At 40.7% G+C, this 10,251-nt stretch overlaps 1 protein-coding gene across 2 annotated transcripts; it reads right to left on the bottom strand.

The window, feature by feature from the left end:
• Positions 1-1,466: 1,466 nt before the first annotated feature.
• Positions 1,467-6,080, bottom strand: GEMIN6 (gem nuclear organelle associated protein 6). 2 transcript variants are annotated; one of them, XM_068564481.1, is made up of 3 exons: positions 6,000-6,080; positions 5,298-5,441; positions 1,467-2,116 (listed from the first exon to the last, which is right to left on the bottom strand). In XM_068564481.1, exons 2-3 carry the CDS (start codon positions 5,420-5,422, stop codon positions 1,741-1,743), a joined length of 501 nt encoding a protein of 166 aa, XP_068420582.1. In that variant the 5' UTR covers positions 5,423-5,441; positions 6,000-6,080; the 3' UTR covers positions 1,467-1,740. The 2 variants fall into 2 exon arrangements, with proteins under 2 accessions (XP_068420582.1, XP_068420583.1); XM_068564482.1 differs by lacking the exon at positions 6,000-6,080 and adding an exon at positions 5,848-5,983.
• Between the last annotated feature and the right edge of the window lie 4,171 nt (positions 6,081-10,251).

Below are 10,251 nucleotides of genomic sequence, written 5' to 3'. Positions count from 1 at the left end.
TGTAGACTGCTTAGAGCTGCTGTTCCATCACACTGCATCACTGCTTTGCCCCCTTCCATAGCTGGGAACAGAAGCCCAAGGGTACATTTTGCCGTTGCCATAGGCCTGAACCAAACCCTTCCAGGTAACTGGCCATGTCCAATTCACAAACCTGTCCCTAAGTTAATACCCCTAAAGCCTGTCTGTAGTTGTTTAAGGGTGGTGGGCTGGGGGTGTACTTGCCCTTTGTGGATAATTCAGGTCCTTACGTTTTGTCTGTATTCACCAACCATCCCCGTGCAGATGAGCCACGAGCACAGGGCTGCTTTTAAACTCAAAAGAGACTGAGTTTAACAGGATATCATCAATACAGTGGAAGAGAAAAAACACCTTTCATGGTCCTCAGCTGCCACAGGGCTCCACGTTAGTGGGCGGCCACCTTGGGATCTCCCCCCGACTCCCCACTTCCTCCCGCAACTTTCCGTCCCGGTCCTTCCTTCCCTACATCTTGGCACTCACGGGAGTTCCCTAGGCCTCCTGGCTGGCTTGTGAATTGCTGGGCTGCACCTCGCAGGTCTGCAAGCCTTGTGGATGACCAGCCTCGAGACCGAAGAAAAGAGCCCAATGACAGCGCCAGCTTATTGGACAGGGCATCTTACACGTCGGAAGCAAGGTCCTGGAGAAACACCTCCACCGTGCGGGGCAGACGGCAAGCGAGACGCAGCAGCAACCTTCGCTACCGGGGGGAGCAGGAAGCTACCGTTTACAGGGGGAACTGACGTCAGGTTGGCTCATCAGTTACCAGGGAAACCAGCAGCTGAGACCCAACCCTTACAGCCCCTCAGGTTAACTACCATCATGGGGGCAGATGTTTCCCTTTAATAAACTAGCGGGTGGAGCCGTTCTGGCCTAAGGATTAGAACAATCACTGGTGGGGGCAGGGGGCGAGCACATTCACGTGAGTAGGGGGTAGGCGCAGCAGGGACTGGTCACGCCAAGAGCAAGAGAACAGCCATCTTGAGTGGCCTGACCATACAACCCCCAAACTAACAATCTGAGGTGCTTCTGTAGGCCAGAAACCTCCCTGACTGGCTTCCAAGGGGTAGAATCAGATGTAGTGAAGTGTCCTTCCTGCATTCTCTCCCCTCAGTGAAGCCTGACAAGGGGAGTAGAGACTGTAGGAAGAAAGCACTGTGACCCAGAAGCCTGGGCTGAACCCATCAGGCAAAAGAACTGGGTTGAGCTCAGCAGCAGAATACCTGTCACACTTACCTTTTTCCTGAGAGATATCAGCCAGTGCTCACTTTTTAAGGCTTTGAGAGTTTATAAGGTTTATGTGTTAAGACTTTACCAAAACGTTCAAGTTTCAACCAAAAAAAGCATATATTCTGATTCAAAAGCTATTACATCATTACACCAAAAAATTTTTTAAAATAAACGGTTTAAAACAGACACATCTAGTTAGTGCAAGGGATGTAACAAGACTGTGATTTTACCTTAGCATTTTATATTTAATCTAACATGTTGCATCTTTTTCACATACATTTCTTGCCTGACAGAAATGGAGGTGTATCCCCATCAAAAGGAAAGGCTCTTATAATTCTGATGTCCCTATGTTAATTTTATTTGTTTGTGATGTCATCCTTGCCCAGTTCACTTATTAACACTGATAATCCCCAGCTTTGATTTTACCAAAAACAACAAAGAATTTTCAAAAAATGAAGTCTTATTTCAATCAGTGCATCCATAGTTCTTGGCCTCTCATTGGGAAGCCGCAAGGTGTCCTTGAATAAGATCCTGAACACGGGACAAAATAATTTCATTAGAACTGTTGCAATTTTCTGGACCATATGGTGGGTCTATAGTCAAGACCCCAGCCACACAGAGAGTCCTTCGTGAATCTCCCTCTTCAGTGATTGGGATGTGGTTCTTCTCCAGCCATTTCTTCAGGCTGTTCTTTCTCTTTTCCAGATCCTCAGGGCTGTACGCCTTACAGTCTCCAGACATGAACAAATGCATCAGCTTCTCTCTCACGCTATGGTCCCCTTCATTCACAATTTCAACAGTCTGCACAGCATGTCCCATAATTCCGGTCACAGACATGCTGCCATCTTCAAGGAAGTTCACAAGGACAATACTTTGGAGGAAAAGTAAGTTCAGAGCACAGTTGCAAAAGAAAAACCAAAAGGCCCATAAAACTATGGAAGAAGCAGTGAAATGAGAGTCAGCATCAACCCCCAACAGGTCACTAGAACAATAGGGAATGCTCTTCCCCGTTTTAAATTAATCCTCTCACCACCAAATGTATTCACTTGTTCAATATGAATTCTCTGACGGTCCTAAACATCTAAGCCTTTTGTCCAGCCTAAAGCTAATCATTGTGGGATGTCATTAAAGCACTACTTAAACAGTTATGAATGCTTTAAATGTGTATTAGGAAAGAAGATAGGGTACAGATTTAAATTATAGAGTTAAAAAGCAACTGAATAACTCTCCTTCAGAGCAGACCAAAGAAAATAACACAGCACAAAATTAATGAGAGAGAAAACAAAACAGTATGCAACTAGAGATTGTCATACTAAGTAAAGTAAGTCAGAAAAAGAAAGACAAACACCATATGATAGCACTTTTATGTGGAATCTAAAATATGGCACAAATGATCCTATCTACAACACAGAAACAGGGAATTCCCTGGTGGTCCAGTGGTTAGGACTCTGTGCTTTCACTGCCGAGTGCACGGGTTCAATCCCTGGTTGGGGAACTAAGATCCGTAAGCCACCTGGCATGGCCAAAAAAAAAAAAAACAAACAGGAAAACAAACAAACACAGAAACAGACTCATAGCCATAGAGAACAGACTTGTGGTTGCCAAGGCGGAGGGGGAGAGGGACAGGGATGGACTGGGAGTTTGGGGTTGGTAGATGCAAACTATTACATTTAGAATGGACAAACAGGGCTTCCTTGGTGGCGCAGTGGTTGAGAATCTGCCTGCCGATGCAGGGGACACGGGTTCGAGCCCTGGTCTGGGAAGATCCCACATGCCGCAGAGCAACTGGGCCCGTGAGCCACAACTACTGAGCCTGCGCGTCTGGAGCCTGTGCTCCGCAACAAGAGAGGCCACGATAGTGAGAGGCCCGCGCACCGCAATGAAGAGTGGCCCCCACTTGCCGCAACTGGAGAAAGCCCTCGCACAGAAACGAAGACCCAACACAGCCAAAAATAAATAAATAATAATTAAAAAAAAAAAAAAAAGAATGGACAAACAACAAGGTCCTAAGGTATAGCACAGGGAACTACATTCAATATCCTGTGATAAACCATAATGGAAAAGAATATAAAAAAGAATGTATATATGTGTATAACTGAGTCACCTTGTTGTACAGCAGAGATTGATACAATACTGTAAATAAACTATACTTCAATTAAAAAAAAGAGTCAATAAGAGGATCATCAAAGCCAAAAGCTGGTTCTTTGAAAAGGATACATAAATTTCACAAAACTCAGGCAAGATTAATAAAGAGAAAGAAGGCACATATAAATAATATTAGGAATAAGGTAGCAAAAATTAATAGTATAAAATATTAAGAACAAATTTAGACCAATAATTTTTAAACTGAAAACAGAAAACTTCCTAGAAAATATAAATTTCTACTACTGACTCAAAAAAAAAAAAAGAGAGAGAATGTAAATAGTACTATAATCTTTTTAAAAAAATCTGAAATAACCAGTTTAAAATCTTCCCATGGAGGGGGAAAAAAAGGCCTGGACAATTTTACCAGGAAGTTCTATAAAATTTTCAAGGACCAAACATTTCTAATCCAACCAAATTCTCCTATGGACTATAAAAGGGAGACTATGCCTTAACTCATTTAATGAGGCTAATATAACCTTGATACCAAAAGCAGAGAAGAACAGGATTAAAAAATAAAACTATAAACTAATCTCACTCATGAATACAAATGGAAAAATCCTAATTAAAATATGATATGATATGGTATATGACATGATGTGATGCAATGTGACGTGATGTGAATTTCATTTCTGTGGTACTTTTCCCAAAAACCTATAACCCCAGTCTATGAGAAAACATCACAGGGAATTTCCTGGCAGGCCAGTGGTTAGGACTCTGCACTTTCACTGCCGAGGGCCCGCATTCATTCCCTCATTAGGGAACTAAGATCCCGCAAGCCATACGATGCAGCCAAAAAAAAAAAAGAAATCATCACACAAACCCAAATTGAGAGACATTCTATAAAATACCTAACGAGAACACTTCAAAAGTGTCAGGGTCATGAAAAACAAGTAAAGACTGAAAAACTGTCACATATCAGAGAAGACTAAGGAGACAGGATGACTAAATGTAATGTAGGACCTTGGACTGGATTCCAGAACAGAAAAAGGCCATTATTGGAAAAACTGATAAAATCCAAATGATTGTAGTTTAGTGAGTATAAATTTTTAATTCCGACAAATGATTGAGAGTTTTGTAAACTGTTAACATTAGGGGAAGCTGGGTATATAGGTACTCTGTACTTTCTTTGCAATTTTTCTGTAAATCTAAAATCATTCCAGAATAAAGTGTGTGGATCACCACCTTTAAAGTTGTCTTGCAAAAAATAAATCTGATCCTAATCAAACCTCTAGTTATGAATACCAGTTTATAGGAAATACGAAGGATAAAAGAATATGTTAAACTCTGCCATGATAAATGCAATGAGCTAAATCCAGAGTGTGTTCAATTCTATAGACAAATGACTCCATTTCTTCAACAAATAAATGACATGGAAAACCAAAGAGAGAGAAAGTACAGTTATAGATTAAGATTCTTCAGAGACATATCAACAAATTGATATGCTTAAAAAAGATACTTTGGAGACAAATCAGGAAAATCTGAACTCAAACTAGGAATTAGCTAATATTAAAGTTATTATTACTTTTGCTAGGTGTTATAATGGTATTGTGGTTACATTTATTAGAGAGTCCGAATCTGCTAAGAGATATATTGAAGGATTTATGAACAAAATTATGTCTGTAATTGGCTTTAAAATATTTGAAAGGGGGAATAAGATTAGTGTTCATTATACTACTCTCTTCACATTTGTGTATATTTGAAATTTTCCAATAAAATGTAATAAAAAAGGAGTGTCCCATTTCTACAAACTTGGTTGGTCTGACAGAAATCTAAAATTAGAACAGTACTTAGATTCAAAGGAAATTAAATTCTTATGTGGGAATATTTAGCCTTTCATTTATCTGCTTTCTTAGTACGGATGTAGCAGTGCAAAGGGGTGATTTCTGGGAAGCAGGACCCATACTCACTTGGTAGAGACTGGGTCTATGGTTAAAACCCATCCTTTATACTCCTTCTCACTGGCTGTCACTCTGACTTCTTTGTAAGTGTAATCTTGCCATTCTAAGGGGCCTTTCTTCATCCATTCATTCATGGTTGCCAGCTGGCTAGATCTAAAACAACCACCAGTTCGGATTAATATATATGTTCCACCCAGGCAAACGTCTTACCCCAATCTCAAGTTCCATATCAGAAAGACAATTAAATTTTACTATTCAGTTTGAAAGCCACGGGGACATCGAGTTGCCGCGGGGCCCAGTCTGGGGTAACTTATCTGGCACACTTCTATTTCACCTCCCAATCCCGTTCCAGATCGCCTTCACGCTGGCTTTGATCTCCAGTCTGCAGATGCTCAAATCCTTGAACTCTGCTCTCCTTTGATCAAAGGAGCTCACGCCACACGACTCTCAACCAAAAATGAAAAAGAAAACTCCTCTGATATCCACCCATTCCCTCTCTGGCTCTGTGTCTCCGCTGGATCCCGCCAGGGAGAGGCCCCCGGATCTGTGACACTTTCACCTTAAAATTTGTTTCGAGGATGCGTAAACGAAGGGACAGCAGCTGAGGCTCTAGAGCTGATGCCCTGGCGTAACCCGAAGCCGCATGATACTTAGAGCTGTACTCAAGCCAGGTGATACTTAACGTGTAATCCTGACAAATGAGAAAAATACCAGTTAAAACTCCTAGCACCGCCAGGTCCTCAGCAACCGCGCTGGAAGGAAGGAGTCTCTTGAGCCGAGCCTGCCGGAGTCCAGCGTGCTTTGCGCCGTGTCGTCACTTCCTTTCCCCAGAATTCTCTGTTTTGTAGTCCGTGGCCTTGGTCACACCTCGAGGTCTGAGAGTCTCGAGGCCTGGGGTGATGAAAGCGGGGTGCAGGTTGTGGAGAGGGGCTAAGTTTTTTTGTAATAATAATAAGAAGATGATTTCTTGTTCGCTAGGGTCCGCCTTTCACTGCCACGATGGACATTTCAAGATAAAAATTTTAAGAGGAAAGGCTCGTGCCACCTCTTCCTTGGGAGTGGAAGTGGAATTCCACTTTGCCATGAACCCTCCAGGTAAATCCTAAAGCTCTAGAAGTGTGAGGTGACAGTGCCTTGGAGAAAAGCCACAGAACCAATGTATTTCTTCTTTGGCCTGTGTAAGGCAATTAAGATGCCTACTCTTTTGGGATGTGCCTTTGGTACAGTCCTGAGGGTGTGCAGGAGCTGGAAAGAAAAGCGTAGGATTGGGTTGAATAAACGCGGGAGTGGAAAAGTGCAAGAGACTCGCTTCCACCACAGATTTCTGGTCACCGGAGTACTTGGTTGGCTTCTGGCATGGTCCAGAATTTTTTCCGGACTATGATCCTGAAAAATGGTACAAGGTGGTAAATGTTGATTGAATTCCTGCAAATGTGAACACCAAGGGAGATTTACAAAAACTGAGTTAGAGGACTGTCAAACCACTGTACAGAAAACACCGACAGTTAATCCTCTTTCCCCTCCCTACTTGGGATTTGAGTTGCATATAATCCTTGAAGTTATTGTTTCTTAATGTAATCATTTCAAATAATCCTTCCCCAAACCTTCACTCATTGAATGATTGGCTTATGATATTAATGTGGCTTTCATAGATTAGATTTTGCCATCTAATCTACAAAATCTAACTTATCAGTTAAAGTCCTCTATAAATCTACAAAGAGCTAATATAAATAGCAGTTGTTATTATTGTTATGGTACTGTGAAGTAAAATATTTGAACTCATAAAAATTCAGTCTAAAAGAGATACAACCTATTTGTGACAATTGGTCATTTGCATTTTAAGCCTACTATCTATACTGCAGAATGAAAGACTTTGGCCTTTGTTTTCTACAGGTAAAAGCTAGCCTCAAGCTTAAAGTTACCCCCTGTAAAGCAATGAGTGAGACAGGGCCATTTACCTCCCTTCTCTCCCCTCTCCCTTTAGGCTCCTAAGTAAACTAAAGTCTCATTCCCAGTATCCACTGATACAAATCACTGACTCCTAACAGAATGAGTCCAGCGCATTACCTTACACAAGTTCTCAGGAAGACCCTCTCCTGCAGCCTGTCCTCACTGAGTTCAGAGAGTGTGGCACTTCCTTTTCCTGGTCAACTCCTGCTCTCGGTTCCCCTGGAGACTCCCTCATCTCCAGTTGATGTCCCTTCTCTCACATTCTCTACTCTTCTCCCTCTCTTTCCCCACCCACTCCATCCATCTCCTTCGTAAGATCTACCTCTCTCTCAAACCTTCACATTTAACCCTTTCCTCTGCCAAGACCAAAACTGCTTATTTTAGATTTTGGAGCACATTTAGTTTAGTAAGAAAGACATTCTAAAGAAACTTTTCTTAAATTCCCTGAGGAAAATCAGAAGTTAAAAACATTGTCAATAGTCTTATGCAGTTTACTTTATCATAGTGCAAAGATAAACCCGCCCTGCCCTGGCTAAACTATCACAAATTTCAGTTCACAGTGTTGAGTCTTAAAAGTAGGTAAAAAATGAAGTGGGGGTGAGAGTGGTAATTTATTGAGTATATTTCATGAAAGGTAAGGTCAGAAGAAAATAACCCTGGTCATTTTGGCCCAAGATTTTTTGTGTTCTTGCTTTTTCATTCATTCAATAAATAGAACCCATTAGAAATATCCATTCTTTATCTCTGTTTATTCATCAAGCATATATTGTGTACATATACATGCTACGCTTTCTGTTGAGAACTAGGAATTAATAAACTAATTGTAAGAATGTTTTGCCTTTGGGGAGTTGATAATGTCTTCTTGTACTTGTAACCAAGTAAGCTAGCATACTACCTGGAGGTGGTAGTAAATGTGAAGGGGCGGGGAAGGCATTCTTAGAAAAGCTTTTTAAACACGTACCCCTTGAACTTGATTTATAGGCAATGAGAAACACCCACAAAAAATTCTGCGTCTATGGGATACAGAACCTGATCAAGGGAGGTGTGGGTTGGATTGAAGAACAGTGGACAGGGGGTTTTAGCAACACTGGTTTCAATTTGGTTAAATCCTGTAGTGTCCTGGCTCCTGCACACCTGACTGTGCTCCTACCAGCTGTATGATTTTGGAAGTCATTTGCCTTCTTAAATTTCAGTTTCCTCATCCATAAATGAAAACATGGGATTAGATGACCTAAGATCCTGTCAGCGCTAAATTTTCATGACTGAGACATGCACAGTCACTTAGGAAAGCCCTGTAAACTCTCAGAGCAGGGGCCATGTCTGTTTTATTTACTACCATATACACCACCTCTAGCAGATTGCTTGGTATATAGTAAGATACTCAATTTGAATTGAATTTTTATTTCTTAATAAAAATTATATTTTATTAAGTTATATAGCACCTAATATGTGCCATGCACTATTCTAAGAACTTTCAAATATTAACTCATTTTTATGAGTGAATAAACAGACCAAAGACAATGGAAGATATGTGAGTAATGGAATGATATGGTTAAATTGGTGTATTAAAAAGGATGCAGAGAAATTGGATGTGGGGAAAATAGGGAGGTATAGAGCATATACAGCATACAACTTTATGTAAAATGTAGCCTTTCTACTAAAACAAAGCAGTGGTATTAGGCGGAAAAAATTCCAGAACCAATTTCCAAATGGAAAGTCAGTTTTTGGGAGGCAGCGTCTCCAAATTGATTTATTATCGGACCAGCCCAGCCCAGCCCAGCCCTACCCAGCCCTGTCTACCACAAAGAGGGCAGATCTGTTTTCCTAGCAGTAGAGTGAAGATAGAATTTTTTCCTAGGATAAAAATGATTTGAACAGACTCTGGGGACTCTAAAGAACTAAACAAATGTAAGGCATAAAAGTTTAGAAAACTGCTTCTGTACCGTTGTTTCTCAAATATGCCCAGATAATAATTTTATGGCTAAAAATCAGTGCCTTTTTTTTCCCATTGAGTTACTCTTATTTAACCAAGTAATCAATCTAAGTGGTAAGATGTACGTGTTTTACACAGATTTTTTTTTAAATTTTTATTATTTTTTGGCTGCACTGCACAGCATGTGGGATCTTCATTCCCCCACCAGGGATCCAGCCTGCACCCCCTGCAGTGGAAGTGCAAAGTCTTAACCACTGGACCACCAGGGAAGTCCCGAGATTTTATTTTTATTTGAAAAAAGAAGTGGAGTTAACCATTTTAATTTTTCCCTGGAATTGCCTTGGAACAAAAAAGGATGTTCAGTACTGAGTTCCTAAGAACTACTGCAGTAGTCCAGACAGGAAATAATAAAGTCCTAGCGTAAGTTGATAGCAGTGGAAATGAAAAAGAGAGAAAAAAAAGAATAGCTTCAACAAATATTTCAAAGGAGAAATCAAAGGATTTAGTGACTGTTTGGGGGCAAGGACATGTTGAGAACTTTGACACTAGGCCTTTAACAGAAATTCTCTTTGTTCTTTTATTCATTCATAACTTCCTCTTCCTTTTCATTTTTCAAGTATCTCAGGCCTCCAAATAGTTATCTACTAAATTAGATAAGAAAATTTCATCATTAAATAAAAAATGCTTTAATAGGCCTATATCTGTGTTTATGACACAGGAAGGCAATAGTGAGGTACCTCCTCCAAGCTCTTATAAACTAACCCGCAACATTAAATAAAATGGGTGTGATTAGATCTGATACATTTGCACAAGGAGACCATCTATATCATCTGGGTAACCAAGAATGTGGAAATGACCAAATTCCAAACTAAGTGAGTTTGTTGTACTCTCTGGAAGCAGGACTGGAATGGGACTATATTTTAGTAAATGGGAACAGTTATATTGTATCCTACTTGGACTGAGTAACCCAGGGTTGGCAGAAGGCATAGAAGAAGGAACGTCAGCAAGCAAAAGGCTGGGAGGTATTTCTTAGAGACCCTGAATCTGGAAGGCAGGGGCTTTCCAGAGATGTATGCATCT

The sequence above is a fragment of the Eschrichtius robustus genome, chromosome 15 (genome assembly GCF_028021215.1).
Source record: "Eschrichtius robustus isolate mEscRob2 chromosome 15, mEscRob2.pri, whole genome shotgun sequence".
NCBI lineage: Eukaryota > Metazoa > Chordata > Mammalia > Artiodactyla > Eschrichtiidae > Eschrichtius > Eschrichtius robustus.
Note: the sequence above shows the minus strand (reverse complement) of the source record. Positions and strands in the feature narration are given on the sequence as shown.

Coding starts and splice junctions, on each gene's coding strand:
- GEMIN6 (XM_068564481.1), bottom strand. CDS start 5,422: ATGAATGAATGGATGAAGAAAGGCCCCTTAGAATGGCAAGATTACACT. Junction 2,117..5,297: donor ATAGACCCAGTCTCTACCAA/GTGAGTATGGGT, acceptor TTTCCTCCAAAG/TATTGTCCTTGTGAACTTCC.